The 17,630-nt window shown below is 42.1% G+C and overlaps 1 protein-coding gene across 1 annotated transcript in view; it reads left to right on the forward strand.

Moving 5' to 3' along the window:
- LOC135547875 (uncharacterized) overlaps window positions 1–17,630 on the forward strand; it is a 102,759-nt gene that overhangs the window by 75,376 nt on the left and 9,753 nt on the right. The window contains exons 5-12 of the mRNA XM_064977091.1: window positions 3,613–3,784; window positions 5,466–5,651; window positions 6,055–6,190; window positions 8,514–8,611; window positions 13,489–13,608; window positions 14,095–14,171; window positions 14,506–14,681; window positions 15,098–15,359. Coding sequence (XP_064833163.1) covers window positions 3,613–3,784; window positions 5,466–5,651; window positions 6,055–6,190; window positions 8,514–8,611; window positions 13,489–13,608; window positions 14,095–14,171; window positions 14,506–14,681; window positions 15,098–15,359 — 1,227 coding nt within the window. The remainder of the gene's footprint in view (window positions 1–3,612; window positions 3,785–5,465; window positions 5,652–6,054; window positions 6,191–8,513; window positions 8,612–13,488; window positions 13,609–14,094; window positions 14,172–14,505; window positions 14,682–15,097; window positions 15,360–17,630) is intronic.

The raw sequence follows: 17,630 nt of genomic DNA on the forward strand, positions 1-17,630 counted from the left end.
TGACAGCCTACCCCGGCCAAACCTGGACTATGCTGGGCCAATTGTGCGCCACCCTATAGGACTCCCAATCCCAATCGGATGTGATACAGCCTGGATTCAAACCAAGGACTGAAATGACACCTCTTGCATTGAGATGCAGTGACTTAGACTGCTGCACCACTCGGAATCACCTCTCTATCTATCTTAATTTGATGCCAAAACAGCAGTCCCTATTTGCTAGCCAACAAACAATGTCAATCTACTAAATTTACCTGAATGAAATATAGAAAACTGATTGCACGTGTGTGTGTGGCCATAAAAGACAGAAGGTAACAATGTAGGTGAGATTTATTTAATCAAATTTCACTGCGATTGGTTAGTCAACATGCAATAATACATGTCAATCGCTGAGATTAATTATTTGCATTGCTGGCTTCTTTAAAAACTGCTAATCGGATGGATTTTTAAAGATCTTATTTATTTCTTGGGGTTCTATACATGAGACCAACTTTACCATATTATCCTGGAGGCATACTTACACAACCAGTCTCGTTACTTTGCGTGAGTGATGTCTCTCAACTTCAAACAATGCGAAATCTTTTTGTTTAGCTTCTTTCTATTCTCTGACTGCATGAAATAGCAAACATAAATGTGAATTCAGCGATTTACATTTGTTTACTTCAACTTTGGGGCTCCCTGATCAAACTGTAACATCCATTGCTGTAGTTAAGTTTAGCCAAACTGTACTTTATGGCTTAGCAGTGTGTTAAAAAGATTCCACGATCCGAACATGAGCGAATTATTGGCTTGTTCTCGATACTGTGTGGATTCCACTGAAATCTACGCCCACCGTTATGTATAGCACTGCCCACCAACCAGAATGGCGTGAAAAGAGTATTCCCCCTTCGATTCACATGTAAACACGTTAGAACAGACCCAGGGTCTGTTTCTGTGGTGGCAGAAATGCTAAAAGGCTTATATTCATGGTTATTATAGTTTTTGGTGCTCTTTGAACCAGCAATTGACGGTAAAAACATGACTTCTCAACACAGAGGTTGAAGCATTCATAACGGATGGGCACAACATCAACTTATGAATTACTTTGCAATCTCGGGAGAAAATAGAACGTTTACGCTGCACAGTAATATCGCCATCGCTAACATACCGCATGGTTTATTTTAGGGATGAGAAGACGCTTTGTGATTCCTTAGTTAAAGGGAGTTTTGAAATCTGAAGATACCGTTAACCGCAACACCGTAAACCGATCATATTTAGTTTCAAACATTAACATCTGCGCTGCACAGGTATTGCGATTGGTCTTTACCTTTTTAGTGCAATAAACTTTGTTGTTTCTTTAGCACAGAAGAGGTCGCCGTTATGCCTGAATTCGACCCAAAACCAACTGTAGTGTTGAGATCGGTTGTATGAAACCAATCAGTATGGCATGAAAAGCTCTCAACCGTGCCAGCCCGCTCTTCATTTCTATTCAGTTCCACTCACCATAAGTTCGTCGTCTGAACTGTGCGTTAGATCACCAGCAAGTTAAATAATTGAACACCTGCCATAGCATAGGACCTGAAAAACAAGCCACGATGAACATATTACCCCTTTGCAGCAGCCAGCCCTTCTCCCTTGCCCCCCCCCCCCCTCCACTCATATCCTCTATCTTCTCTTTCCTTCATCCCCTTCCTCTGTGTGCGGTTTCAGAGGGAGGAAGTAGTTGGCACTTATAGCGAACCCCCCCCCTCTCTCTCGCACGCCCCGTGAATGAGGCCGGGGGGACTGCAGCTCAGCGCTCTGCGCATGGCCGCCTGTTTAGCATTCGTCTCACGTCTGGCCGAGGGAGCCGCATTAAATTGGGATCAGGCAGATTAGAGTCTAATATAGTGGGCTATTAAAGGCTGCGAGCCATGGGTTAGAGCCAGAGCAGGGGCCCACTCTCCCAGCATCCTAGAGTAGCTCCGTGTGCTGCATGCCCACCTCCCCCCTACCTACCTACTCTCTCACGCCACATAAAAACACACACACACGCGTGCACGTTCGCAGATGGATGGATGTATGCATGCTTACACCTAGGCACAGACCAACGCACACACACAAACACACGCACACCACTTTAGTACAGAGAGGGATGCAGGGAGGTCATGTTTTTTGGGGAGATTTTAATTAATTGTCATGTTGTTTCATGTTATGAGGTGCCTCTGCTATTTTGGGTTTTACAACATGAAATACGCAAAGCTATAAAGGTTATTGGTACTATAGTGTGCTTGATGAAGTGCTTCTTAGTGTTTGAATAGTTTTGCACATTTAAAGGCTTTTTCCTGGCATTTGTATGATTATTAAGGAGGGATTAAGATGTTTTTATCTTCTATTCTATTTGATTTGCTATTGTTCTCTGTTTTGGTCTTGTCCAGTTAATTCTACGCAAGTATCCATAAACTTTGTCCAACTCTGAATTATGACAAAACATTGATACTCATTGATACACTGTATATTCTCTCCTTAACATTGAACAGGCATTATTGCCTGAGTTGCAGAAGTTGGAGCTACTATATTAAACAGAGGGGGATTTGCAGATGGATCATTGAACCATATTACTGAGTGGTCTGACCTTTGTGACATTGGCCATAAAAGACAGATGGTAACAATGTAGGTGACATTCACTGTTATCGCAATGGACCATATCATCACTACTTAACGTCATCTTCATATTGATTCATACCAGAACTAAATGTCCTAGGGAATATGAGAAAACTATCCCAAGAACTCTCCCAAAAGCCCCAGGTTTTCAGAATTCATGGATTGAAGATTTACAGAATCAGAAGGGAATAAGCAAGATTTTTTGGGACTTTTGCAACACTAATCCAAACTATTGATAACACAGTGATACGAGGTTGCGTCAAACAGTTTGTTCATTATTTTGTTTTGCTTGTCAGGAGGTGGAAAAGGAGTTTGCGTGCACTTCAATCAGACGCAATTTCAGCGTTTTAATTGCATCTGATTGAAGTGTGTGGAGGCTCAGTTTTCACTCAATCATATGCATTTCCCACTTGGCACAGACATCAATTCAACATTTATTCCACGTTGGTTCCACGTCATTTCATTGACAACGTTTATTCAACCAGTGTGTGCCCAGCGGATTACTCCTGCACCTTTGCTGAGCTTGGCGACTGGGTGTGCAGTAGATCATCTCAGTGTCGTACTGTTTGCTTTGTCTGTTGCATTTGTCAGTGGAGTTAACAATCAAGTTAACTTGCTTATGCGCTTCCTGGGTGCAAAACATAGAAAATTGTTGCAGTACAACAATACTGTATCACGAACACAATGCACAACAAACCTTCAAACTTCAGTCTTCCCATTTAATGGTAATTCTGGAGTTGAGCCTTTACTGTGAATGTGGTTTCAGAGAACTCAGGAACATTGCATTTCAAAGTATTGTCGACCTGTAAACATGATACACATACCACAAATGCCGATACAGTGAGAGCAGTATCCATAACAAACAATATTTCCTCTTCTCAAACAGAGTTAAAAAAAATCTTTGCACCTGGAACTACTTCTTATATGGCAATCAAGATACAGCTAAAGCAGTTATAAAGTCAAACTACTTCCTGTATTCTCCTATCCTTCCAGACATCCCCTATTCCCACTGCTGGCCCTGCTGTTTGAGAAGTGTGAGCAGGCCACCCAGGGCTCTGAATGCATCACCTCTGCCAGCTTCGATGTGGACATCGAGAACTTTGTGCATCAGCAGGAGCAGGACCACAAGCCATTCTTCAGCGAGGACCCCGACCTGGACAACCTGGTTAGTACCCTGCCTGGGGGGCATCTCAATAGTCTAATGTGGCTTTGAAGTATCTCAATAGTCTAGCATGACTTCTTCATTGAGGAGGCACCTCAATAGTCTTAACGGCTTCCTCAGGTTGAAGAAGTATCTCAATAGTCTAACATAGCTCACTAATGTTGAGGATGACTTGCTTCCTCTACTGGTGGAGGCAGTCATTACATATCCCTTTCACATACGCCCCGTTTTGTTTCCCACTCATATCAAGTTGTCTTATTTCCTACATGTACATGGCTCTCTCTTCTAGACTATCAATTAGCTCTCTCTCTCTCTCTCTCTCTCTCTCTCTCTCTCTCTCACATGCAGACACATCTACCCCTTTCCCTTCCTTCTCCTTTGTCTCTCTAAATATTTATTTATATTCACCCATTCTCTCTCTTTTCCCCTTTCCCACTCTCCCCCCTCATGATCTTTCCATTCCACCCTTCCATGACAGCTAGCAGTAATTAGAAATGAGGAGAAATAGGGAAGGTGGCTGGGGAGAGAGAGAGATGGAAGGTCGGCTCTCATCATTATGGGGGTACTCGGCCGACAAGTGGTGCGGCAGTCAATTAACCCCGCATCTGTGTGCTTTACGAGGTGCCGGCCGCGGACTGGCCCTGGCACACACTAACTCTTCCACAGGACAGTAATGCTGAAGCTGACTGGCCGAGATGGCACTTGGCTCCCGATTAAACAAGCGGCAGTTAATTGGCAGATTTATCTCCTCCTTGGCCAAGCACTTTTCCGCCCTATTCTGGTGCCCTTGAGTGCTGACTTTGAGGGAGTGAACACTGGGAGGAGAAGCCTGGTTGGAAAAAGGACAAAGTTTGGATCATAGTGAAGGATTTTGAGAGGGCTCATAGATTAGCAGGTGTTATGTCAAGGGCTATCTTAGAACGTTCAGAGACTGACTAGGGCTAGCACATCATTTGTAAGGCACATGAGGGGGCTGTCCAGAAACAATATTGTTATTTACCTTTGGTTCAAACTGGAGAAGGCAACCATGGAGCTAGCCAATGTTGAGCGAGCATAGCATTCAGGCTAGCATGTAGCCTACTTCCCTAGTCATTGAGCCTGCTGGCTTTGCCTCTCTCTTCTCAGATGGTGAAGGCCGTCATGGTGACCAGGTTCAGTCCTGGGTTCAAATACTATTTCAAATATCTCAAATACTTTCACATACATTTGAAAGAAGTGTTCAGATATATTTTTATTTGAAAAGACAAGAAGTTGAAAATGTTAATGTATTTGGAAATACATTTGGAAAGTATTTGAACAATTCAAATACACTGCCTCAAATACACTCCCATGCATTTATCCAGATATTTGAAAATAGTATTTGAAGTATGTATTTGAAAATTCTCTTAAATACAATTGATCAAATAAGCATTCAAATACTAAAATAAAAGTACGTGTTTTTGGCTGTGTATTTGTAAATACTCAAATACACACCAAAAATATATATTTTTTATCAGATATTCAAATGCAAATGCATTTGAACATAGGTCTGCTAAGGTTACACCTTTCTAAAATTGGAGAAATCAACAATAGAGCTAGCTCATGTTGAGCCAATCTAGACTAGCATTCAGGCTAGCATGTAGCTTCCTTCCTTCCCCAATCATTGAGCTTGCATATATTCTTCTCTCTCTCTCTCCCTCCCGAGATGGTGAAGGCCATCCAGGTGCTGAGGATCCACCTTCTGGAGCTGGAGAAGGTCAACGAGCTCTGCAAGGACTTCTGCAACCGCTACATCACCTGCCTCAAGACCAAGATGCACAGCGACAACCTGCTTCGCAATGACCTGGGCGGGCCCTACTCGCCCTCGCACACCTCGCTCAGCCTGCAGCAGGTAAGGCGGACACTTACACATATGCACACTGGTGCACGCATGCACATACGTACAATCTCTAAACATAGTGTATCTGGTATGCACTTTGAAGGAGCCAACTGCGCTTTTTTATGTTTTAGTGTTTTTCTGAAAGACCATTATACTCGTGTCCAAACATCTGAGCTGTATTAATTAGTCTAATACATTGTGTAACGTTTGGATAGAAATACATTTTGAAGAACAGATAAGTCTCCTATATGTAGCACTAAGGAATCATCAGCTCTGTTCATGGCATTTTGATCCGCAACGTTCAGTACTTTCATGTTTCAAGTTTCAAATTGTATTAGTCGTAAGTACATCCTGAACGGCCCTTCTCAACCCCCTTACTGGTTCCTTCTCTTCCTATGACCTCTGACCTCACCAGGACCTCCTCCAGACATCCTCTCCATCCATGACATCAGTCTCCAGCTCCGTCAACTCCTCGGGCATCATGATGCCCACCGGGACCCTGCAACAGGGTAACATTGCCATGACTACCATCAACTCCCAGGTGGTGTCAGGTGAGAAGCCTTTCCAACTTCCTCAAACCAGTTCTATGGGTACCTCACCTTCCCTGATATTACGTCATACAACAAGTGTCCTTTTTACCTCTACATTGTAGTGACATAGGCAGAAACAATTGCAGTGTATGTACAAATTGTACAAAGTGTTCCACCCTGCATGCACAACATTTCAAATTTAAACAACATTAGGGTGAGAGAAGGTTTAGCCACAATGTTTTGCATTAAGTATTTATCTATTGTTATTTCAGCAACTGCTTGCTGGTAGGTCACATCATATCCTACGTCAAATGGAGGCTGTTGACATATAATTATGGAAATACATTTTGTGTTAATGAAGGTGTTCTACACTATATATACAAAAGTATGTGGATACCCCTTCAAATTTGCCACACCCGTTGCTGACAAGTTTTTCAAATTGAGCACATAGCCATGCAATCTCCATAGACAAACATTGACAGTAGAATGGCACGTTGTCATGATCATAGTTGGAATGAGGTGAGGACCAAGGTGCAGCATGGTAAGCGTACATTTGAACTTTATTTAAAAATGACGCCAACAAAACGAAGAACAAAAAGCCAACCGTGAAGCTTTGGGCTATGTGCCCTGAACAACTACAAATTTAACTTCCTACAAAACAGGTGGGGGAAAAGGGTACCTAAGTATGGTTCTCAATCAGAGACAACGATAGACAGCTGTCCCTGATTGAGAACCATACCAGGCCAAGACATAAAAATAAAAAACATAGAGAAAATGACATAGAATGCCCACCCTAGTCACACCCTAGCCTAACCATAATAGAGAATAAAAAGTCTCTCTATGGCCAGGGCGTGACACACGTACTGAAGAGCTCAGTGACTTTCAACGTGGCACCGTCATTAGATGACAACTTTCCAACAAGTCAGTTTGTAAAATTTCTCCTCTGCTAGAGCTGCCCTAGTAAGTGCTGTTATTGTGAAGTGGAAACTTCTAGGAGAAACAATGGCTCAGCCGTGAAGTGGTAGGCAACACAAGCTTACAGAACAGGACTGTCAAGTGCTGAAGCACGTAAAAATTGTCTGTCCTAGGTTGCAACACTCGCTACTGTGTTCCAAACTGCCTGTGGAATCAAAGTCAGCACAAGAGCTGTTCGCCGGAAGCTTCATGAAAGGGATTTCCAAGGCCTAGCAGCTGCACACAAGCCACTATGCACAATGCCAAGCATCGGCTTGTGTGGTGTAAAGATCGCCCCCATTGGACTCGCATTGGACTCGGAAATGCGTTGGAGCAGTGAAAACGTGTTCTCTGGAGAGATGAATCACGCTTTACCATCTGGCAGTCCAACGGACTAATCTGGGTTTGGCAGATGCCAGGAGAACACTACATTCCCCAATGTAAAGTGCCAACTGTAAAGGTTGGTGGAGGACGAATAATGGTCTGGGGCTATTTTTCATGGTTCGGACTAGGCCTCTTAGATCCAGTGAAGGGAAATCTTAACGCTACAGCATATATTGACATTCTAGACAACTCTGTGCTTCCAACTTTGTGGAAACAGTTTGGGATGGATCTTTCCTGTTTTAGCATGACACTGCCCCTGAGCACAAAGCGAGGTACATACAGAAATGGTTTGTCAAGATCGGTGTGGAAGACCTTGACTGGCCTGCACAAAGCCCTGACCTCAACCCCATCAAACACCTTTGGGATGATTTGGAATGCCGACTGCGGGCCAGGCCTAATCACCCTACATCAGTGTCCGACCTCACTGATGCTCTTGTGGATGAATGGAAGCAAATCCACGCAGAAATGTTCCAACATCTAGTGGAAATCCTTCCCAGAAGAGCGGAGGCTGTCATAGCAGCAAAGGGGGACCAACTCCATATTAATGCCCATGATTTTGGAACGAGATGTTCAACGAGCAGGTGTCCACATGCATTTGGTAATGTAGTGTATATCACTCAAAAGTGTGGCTGGGTTTCTTGTTATTATGTACAGCAAAATGTTACCCCTGCCCTCCAGAAATCCCTTTCAACTCAGAATAATAATCTCATTCCATCTTTCTCTTTGATCGTAAGATATTCAAAGCTCAAATTAATACCCGTGATTAGAGAATCGAAATTAGTGCTAATTAGTAGCAAAAGAACAACTCATGAAAGAATACAGCTTTTCTTTTCGTGCTTCATTCGCACCGATGTGCTTTTGCCTTACTTGTTTACATGTTGTTGTTGTTGTTATTGTTTTGGTAGGGTTAGATAATAGAGCTCTCGAGCCGAAATGGTGCAAGGCCGACTGCTTTTCACAGAAGAAGAAGCCACTCGACTCTTATGACCGCAAATTATCCCCTCAGGTGGCACCTTGTATCAGCCGGTTGCCATGGTGACGTCGCAAGGGCAGGTGTTAACCCAGGGACTCTCCCAGGGGACCATCCAGATCCAGAATTCACAGGTGAGGCCGTCAGCTGCTCTTCTAGCATTTACCTGCCTCTTCTGCCATAAGATGTAGAGATGGATAATGTCTAACAACTCCAAATACTCTCACTGTCATGCATATCACTGTTTCTGCTTGCTATGAGCTGTCATCAAGTGGTGGGCCTCTCTGTTATGAACATGTTACGACAGTGTGAAATCTATATTAGAGTAATAGTGTAATAGCTAACGTATCATTGGTAAACTTGATAATTCAGCACACTGTTTTTACAAGGTATCACTTGTTTATTATGCTAACGTTTCAGCCTTTAGCCTATGTGCTAACATTTCCTCCTTGACAAAATGTTCGTACAATAAACAAGTGACTTGATTATTTGAATTTGAAGTCCAACACACCTGCAAAGAAAGCTCTTAATGTCAGAGTTTGCGAGTGCATGTCCCTTTAAACTCCTGCAATCCCCATGCCCTGAAGAACCTCACATAGGTGGTCAATATTTGAGTCAGACTGTCAGACCACCCGTATGCTCGCCTACGGAGTAGACTGTGGGGTGCTCTGCTCTGCAGGCGTATTAGAAAGCCACAGTGTCAGCCAGGCAGGTAATTCTGTGTTTGACAGACAGCGGCGGCCTCAGTGAATACCCAGGACCCAGCCGAGGCGGCACTCTACACGTGGTCTGGGAATAGAGTGCAGCCCCGTAGCTACTTCACCGACAAGCTCCCGGTAATGATACCCCGGCTTGGTGCCGCCAATTAATTCAACCCCGCTTTTCCGGAACACAAATTCCCAGGGCCGAGGGGGATAGGGGGAGGGATTTCCACGTGACACCCCAGCTGCACCTGTAATAAGGCTTATTTTATGCTGTGTGTGTGTGTGTTTCACATATTTACAGTGCCTTCAGAAAGTAGTCACACCACTTGACTTTTTCAACATTTTGTTGTGTTACAGCCAGAATTTTAATTGTCACATGACACACAGTACCCCATAATGTCAAAATGGAATTATGTTTGTATACATTTTTACAAATTAATTAAAAATGAATAGCTGAAATGTCATGAGTCAATAAGTATTCAACCCCTTTATTATGGCAAGCCTAAATAAATTCAGGAGTAAAAATGTGCTTAACAAGTCACATGAAATGCATGGACTATTTGTGTGCAATAATAGTGGTTAACATGACTACATCATCTCTGTACCCCACATATACAGTTATCTGTAATGTCCCTCAGTTGAGCAGTTAATTTCAAACACAGATTCAATCATCAAGACCAGTGACGTTCTCCAATGCCTCACAAAGAATGGTACCTATTGGTAGATGGGTAAAAAAAGAAGAAGAATGACACATTGAATATCCCTATGAGCATGGTGAATGTATTCATTACACTTTGAATGGTGTAACAATACACCCAGTCACTGCAGGCATCCTTCCTAACTCAGTTGCCAGAGAGGAAGGAAACCGCTCAGAGATTTCACCATAAGGCCAATGGTGACTTTAAAACAGTTACTGAGTTTAATGTCTGTGATATGAGAAAACTTTGGATGGATCAACAATATTGTAGTTAGTTAGTTAGTTCACAATAATAACCTAAATGACAGTGTGAAAAGAAGGAAGCCTGTACAGAATACAAATATAAAAAACTCACATAATTAGTTAAATAAAGTCCACCTGTGTGCAATCTAAGTGTCACATGATCTGTCACTTGATATCAGTACATATACACCTGTTCTGAAAGGCCCCAGAGTCTGCAACACCACTAATCAAGGGGCACCACCAAGCAAGCAGCACCATGAAGACCAAGGAGCTCTCCAAACAGGTCAGGGACAAAGTTGTGGAGAAGTACAAATCAGGGTTGTGTTATAAAAAAATATCAGCAACTTTGAACATTCTATGGAGCAACATTAAAAATCCATAAAAAAAATAGAAAGAATACGGCACCACAACAAACCTGCCAAAAGAGGGCCACCCACCAAAACTCACAGACTAGGCAAGGAGGGCATTAATCAGAGAGGCAACAAAGAGACCAAAGATAACCCCGAAGGAGCTTCAAAGCTCCACAGCGGAGATTGAAGTATCTGTCCATAGGACTATTTTAAGCTATACCCTCCACAGAGCTGGGCTTTACGGAAGAGTGGCCAGAAAAGAAAACATTGCTTATAGAAAAAAAATAAGCAAACACATTTGGTGTTCACCAAAATGGCATGTGGGAGACACCCCAAACATATGGAAGAAGGTACTCTGGTCAAATGAGACTCAAATTGAGCTTTTTGGCCATCAAGGAAAATGCTCTGTCTGGTGCAAACCAAACACCTCTCATCACACCGAGAATACCATCCCCACAGTGAAGCATGGTGGTGACAGCATCATGCTGTGGGGATGTTTTTCATCGGCAGGGACTGGGAAACTGGTCAGAATTGAAGGAATGATGGATGGCGCTAAATACTGGGAAATTGTTGAGGAGAACCTGTTTCAGTTTTGCAGTGACTTGAGACTGGGACCGAGGTTCACCTTCCAGCAGGAAAATGACCCTAAGCATACTGCTAAAGCAACACTCAAGTGGTTTAAGGGGAAACATTTAAATGTCTTGGAATGGCCTAGTCAAAACCCAGACCTCAATCCAATTGAGAATCTGTGGTATGACTTAAAGATTGCTGTACAGCAACGGAACCCATCCAACTTGTAGGAGCTGGAGCAGTTTTGCCTTGAAGAATGGGCAAAAATCCCAGTGGCTAGATGTGCCAGGCTTATAGAAACATATCGTAAGCGACTTGCAGCTTTAGTTGCTGCAAAAGGTGGCTCTACAAAGTATTGACACTCAAGTTCTCTGTTCTTTTGTCTTATTTATTGTTTGTGTCACGTTCTGACCTTAGTTCTTTTGTTATGTCTTTGTTTTAGTATGGTCAGGGCGTGAGTTGGGTGGGTTGTCTATGTTCGTTTTTCTATGATTTTCTATTTCTGTGTTTGGCCTGGTATGGTTCTCAAGAGTTCTCAGAGGCAGCTGTCAATCGTTGTCCCTGATTGAGAACCATATTTAGATAGCCTGTTTTCTATTATGTTTCGTGGTTGATTATTTTCTGTCTTTGTGTATGTCACCAGACAGGACTGTTTCGTTTCGTGTCATTCTCGTTTACCATTTTGTTGTTTTGTTCGAGTATTCGTTTTCATTAATAAAAGGCATAATGAATACTTACCACGATGCACCTTGGTCCTCCTCTCTTTCTCCCAACGATGAACGTTACAGTTTGTTTCACAAGAAAAAATATTTTGCATCTTCAAAGTGGTAGGCATGTTGTGTAAATCAAATGATACAAACCCCCCCAAAATTATTTTTAATTCCACTAAGTTAAAAAGAAATGGTTGCATCATGTTATGGGTTTCTTTGTCCTTGGCAAGGGAGTTTTCTATGATAGAAAATAATCTGTTTAGAGCTAAACACAATCCTACAGGAAAACCTGGTTCAGTCTGCTTTCCAAAAGACACTGGGAGAAAATTCACCTTTCAACAGGACAATAAACTACAACGCAAACAAAATATACACTGGAATTGCTTACGAAGACGACATTTAATATTCCTGATTGGGATAGTTACAGTTTGACTAAAACCAGCTCTAAATTTTATCACAATACTTAATGTCTGTCTAACAATGATCAACAATTAACTTGACAGATCTTGAAGAATTTTTGAAAGAATAATGTGCTAATATTGTACAATCCAGGTGTGCAAAGCTCTTAAAGACTTACCCAGAAACAGTCGCATGTGATTCTAACATGCTTTGACTCAGGGGGTTGAGTACTTATCTAATCAAGATACTGGATATTTGTGTTTTATTTTTCATTTTTTCTTTTACAAAAAAACCCGTTTTCTTCCACTATCACAATAGAATATTTTGTGTATATCATTGACAAAAAATTACAATGAAATCTTTTGATCCTTTTTATACTTTCTGAAGGCACTGTATATCAGAATCAGTTGGAAGCCATTCCTTTTTCATGACTTTCCAATGCCTGCATGAAATTATTAAGAATATTTTTTAGCTGAGTATATTTATTTATCTATTCAGGCATTTTGTCCTGCCAATTTATTCGTGGTCCAGATTAAATCTTCATATTTTTGCCTCGAAAGTGTTTTAGGCATTGCAAATGGGTTGTTAAATATGAATGAAGGATCCTCACTTTGATACTGTTTGCGCCAATGGAAATAGGAAATATGTATTTTGTGTGTGGACCAGAGGTGAACAATATTAGATTAAAGACATTTTGGAATTCATACATAGTGATCTCATGCCACTGTATATGCCTTTTTTATTTGGTATGCCATTTAGCAGACGCATTGCAAGTGCCATCCTCTACTAACTGAGCTATAGAGAACCATTAGTCTTTGTGTGTGTGTGTGCATGCGCGCCCATGCATGTTGTGTTTTCTTGACGCCAGTGTGTGCATGCACATAGTTTAAACTAGTTAATTGCCACTGAGTACTCCCCACACATACTGTAAAACAAAAATCGGAGATTTCTTGAATAAGTGCTTTTTCATAATTTTGTCAACCACCCACGGAGTTGGAACAAAACTCTTATCAAAGCCAAAGTTTTTGTTACAAGCTATCTACTTGTACTTTCTTGTTTTTGCACAATTTGCCAGGTTTTTTTAGGCACATTTCCCATCGTAGTTCTTTCAGCTAGATCAAACCGGCCTCCTAGATTTCTCTGAGTCAAGGGTGTTGTGAATCGACGTTCCTTTCTCGCCTTTTATTTTAAGTATCATTACTCAAATTCGGTTGCTATGGCGATGGTGAAGAGGGCGGTTCTGCCCTTGCCAAAGAGACGGATAATTGGCACTGTCTCTTTGTTACCGTGGCAACAATAACACCCCATCCCTCTCTCCATCCCTCTCTTCCATCCAAGGTAAACCTGGACTTGGCTTCACTCTTGGACAGTGATGACAAGAAGCACAAGAACAAGAGAGGGGTCCTGCCCAAGCACGCCACCAACATCATGCGCTCCTGGCTCTTCCAGCATCTCATGGTGAGCTAGCAAATTAGTTACAGTAGCAACAGAGCTAATATTCATCCCTATTCCTTTGGTTAAGCTATAGAGGAAGTTATTGTTAAAATCAGGGTGAAGGGTTTAGAGCTAATAATGTCAGGGTTGTAGCTGTGTATGACTGAAGGCCTCATCCAGAAACAACCCACATAGCTTCTACCTCGTAGGCACTTGTAGTGATCTGAATTAATGAATTTAATATCTCCATGAATTAATTGAATAGGTATAAGCAATATGGTAGTTCCACTCCCTCAGATAGGCTATGAAGAATTAGATTTAAGGGCTAAGGATTGTTTCTGGCCAAGGCCTGAGAATACAAGGTGTTGGGGCATGGGTCAAAGGTTTAGGGAAGTTGAGAGTTTAGGGGTGAGGGGAGGGTTTGAACTCTTCATTCACAAAACTACTAATTGAAATTGCTTAAACTTTACTGATGGCATCCTAAATATCTTAAATCATTCCCTTGTGTAGCATCCCTACCCAACAGAAGACGAGAAAAGACAGATTGCAGGACAAACAAATCTGACCTTATTACAGGTCAACAACTGGTAAGATTGTAATACTACTACTGCAAATGCACTAGGAGATGAAAATCAGCTGGCTAAAATTATGGATGAAATCAATAGAAATGTTGAATGTTCAGAGTGAATGTTGATGAGTTTAAACTTCAGTGGTATGCTTTATCACCTGATGGTGATTCACAACATAGTGGCGCCATCTACTGGTCTACAAATGTTCTCAGTATCATAGAGTACAACATTCTTACAGAGAAAAAAAGGTCTGTCTCTATGTTTCTCTCACACGGTCTCTTTCCCTTTACCTCTCCAATTCCCACTCTCCCCCTGCATCTCTCTCTCCCCCCCTCTCTTTCTCTCTCTCTAGGTTTATCAACGCTCGCAGGCGCATCCTCCAGCCCATGCTGGATGCCAGTAACCCAGACCCAGCTCCCAAGGCTAAGAAGATGAAGTCCCAACACCGTCCAACCCAGCGCTTCTGGCCAGACTCCATTGTTGCTGGCGTCTTGCAGACACATGGACCTCACTCTAACAACGCTGACAGTACGTCACTAAACCATGTCAATGTCTATTTGTCTGTTTCAAAACTCTGGCTGAAGAATAGTTGAGTCATCATGATCCTCTTTGATATTTCAACATAGTTTCCTTGTTATTTCAACCTACTTTATCAAGGTAATCATTTTGCATCAATCTGCATAGATAGTGTGCACTTGCGCACTCATCCTAGTGGATTTAAAAGCAATACAATACATTAAATATTGGCATGGGCTATAGTGATTCCACCACATTAGACCAGTTCATTCCTTTTAATCGCATTAGGGGGGAGGGGGGGGGGGTGAATGAGTGCACACTTTGATGAGAAGGATATAGAATCGGAGGCAGTTATCAGAGGCTGTTATGTCAAGTTTGTGTTTCTTAGTGTGTAAACCCTGCGTTGCCTGCTTCTCCTTCTCATACAGACCCCTTAGGCTTGGACAGCCTCCAGCCCCTGTCCTCTGACTCAGCCACCCTGGCCATGCAGCAAGCAATGCTGGGTGGAACCGACGACTCCATGGATGGCACAGAGGAAGAAGAGGAGGAGGAGGAGGAGGAGGAGGAGGAAGAGGAAGTTATGGAGGAGGAAGAGGAAGATGAGGAGGAGGAAGAGAGCGAGGGAGGGAGACGTATATCTGGCGGCGGAGGAAGGAGAGATCTGGGCATGGAGCATAGAGAGGGGCTAGAGTAATGAGAGGTGTTAAAGGACAACGTGACCTTTTGACACCTGGGTTGTGTTCAGTAGTCACCAAAACAGAAGAAAACAGACTGAGACAGAAAGGGACTACCTGGATTTCTCCACTAAGAAATGTTTTGTTACGGGTGCCCTAATGAACACGATTCAGACCATACTTTCCCTCCACAAACCACACCTCCATTCAATCTTGACCCCTGACCAGCCCCTAGATTCAGGCAACAGTCACACCTTGAATGGGCCTTTTGTTTTTTCTACCATGGATGTCTGTCTAGAAACTACAGATCCGTACCTTCAGAACTCTTAAGAAGGAAGATCCTGTATGAGGATTAGGGGTCTGAAGGTGTCCTAAAATGGTCACCATGCTCTGTGGACTAGTGGGTCACCCCAAACCTCTTATGTTGTATTACTGACAAAACAATGACGACTACGAGTTGCTGTATGTGAGTTGATTGTGAACTTGTACTGTAGGTCTATACCTGGCCCTCACGTTGGGTTCCATGCTTTGGAATCATCCAAGCCTTAGTCCGTTTCAGATTGACTCCATAAACACGATGTTGTCATTATGTTTTCCACACACATTTTCATAATGTTGATGATGAGCGATTTTTTTAACGCTGCAACAAAATGAATGTTTTCGGGGCATGATTAAAAAAAAAACGTTTAATTCTTTGAGGCCAAGAGCAAAAACTGCACAAAGTATGTATATTAGATGTTTTGACGTTTGCGTTACATTGCTGAAGGCTTGCATATTTATAAACAATTTTCTTACAGCTTTCAGAAGGCGGCTCAAATGGCACCTTTGTAGAAGGCACAAAGTAACTGTTGTGATGTTCTGGAGGTCTTGCAATTGAGAAAACGCTTGAGTGAATCCGAGTTATCGAAGTTACTGATGGCCAATCAAGGTGACAGTATCTCAAGACTGGAAAGAAACACTGTATATCACATTGAGGATTCACATTACAAAGTAACAGTGTCTCAATGAGTTAAAGAAAAACATACCGACATGAAGAGAAATGGAATTGAATCCTCAGTTCAAAGAACTAACATCTTTAAGTGAAAACCTTTGCAAGAAAAACTACAATTTAAAGGGAAAGCCTGCATATTTAAAGGGAAGAGTTAAATTCCTGAAACGATTCTCTATGTTTTACGTTAAGGATTTGAAGAAACTGTGAAAACTAATTTCAACCCTCTTTTTGTGCTAAATGAAATCCACAAAATTAAGCCACCCTTTATCCGATGTGATGTCTAGAAAAGAAAAGAAAAACATGTTCTTGAATGTTCATTGAGATCGGTCTTTGTGAAGTATGTTCTTCATTATAAACTGGGTGGTTCGAGCCCTGAATTCTGATTTGCTGACAACCGTGGAATACCATGGGTATGACAAAGCATTTATTTTGACTGCTCTAATTACATTGGTAACCAGTTTATAATAGCAATAAGGCACGAGGGTGTGTGGTATATGGCCAATATACCACGGCTAAGGGCTGTATCCAGGCACCTAAGAACAGCACTTAGCCGTGGTATATTTGCCATATACCACACACCCTCGTGCCTTATTGCTTAATTATACATTTTCTTGATTGCTTATTTTTTAAATGGTTCTTCCAGAACAAGTGACAATAGGGATTTCATTATTTTGGTTTGTGCACATTGTTGTCATAATCTATTGTTTCAATAGACATTTTTTTAATAATTAAAATAGATAAAGCTTCTAGTTTGAGTATCCTTTCTGAGGCAGGAAGGTGTGTGCATATGACAGTGGTCACACACAGTGTGTATATTAGGGCAGCCTCAATCAGCTTTCTATAGACACTTCTGTGAGTATCGTGACAGGCCTACCTCTCCTCCCTGTGGCCAGATTGGGTATTACAATCAAAATAGTACAAATTACATCAAAAACAACTGCACACTGTTAAAGGGCTAAAGATACCCCACATAAATTGTTCTGAATCTGTGTCTGTTGCGCATTGTTTAACCTTACACCATTGCTCCTGTCAGGAAAGTTCACCCAAGCCACAGTACCTGTTGCATGCTGACAGTAACCCAACACTGGGCCTCTGTATTATACAATAACCACAGTTATCCACAAATTACAGATGAAGCTCAGACTAAACGGCCTCAATGTAGAGCAACCTACCACATGTCCTTGTCATGTCTCTATTTTCCCACCCTCTGATTGTTAATCAAACCTGTGATTTGGTCTTGCTGGAGTACCACCCACATGTCTTCCAACCTTTACATTTGGGTGACCCATGTACTGT

This window comes from Oncorhynchus masou, chromosome 11 (assembly GCF_036934945.1).
Source record: "Oncorhynchus masou masou isolate Uvic2021 chromosome 11, UVic_Omas_1.1, whole genome shotgun sequence".
NCBI classification, from domain to species: Eukaryota; Metazoa; Chordata; class Actinopteri; order Salmoniformes; family Salmonidae; genus Oncorhynchus; species Oncorhynchus masou.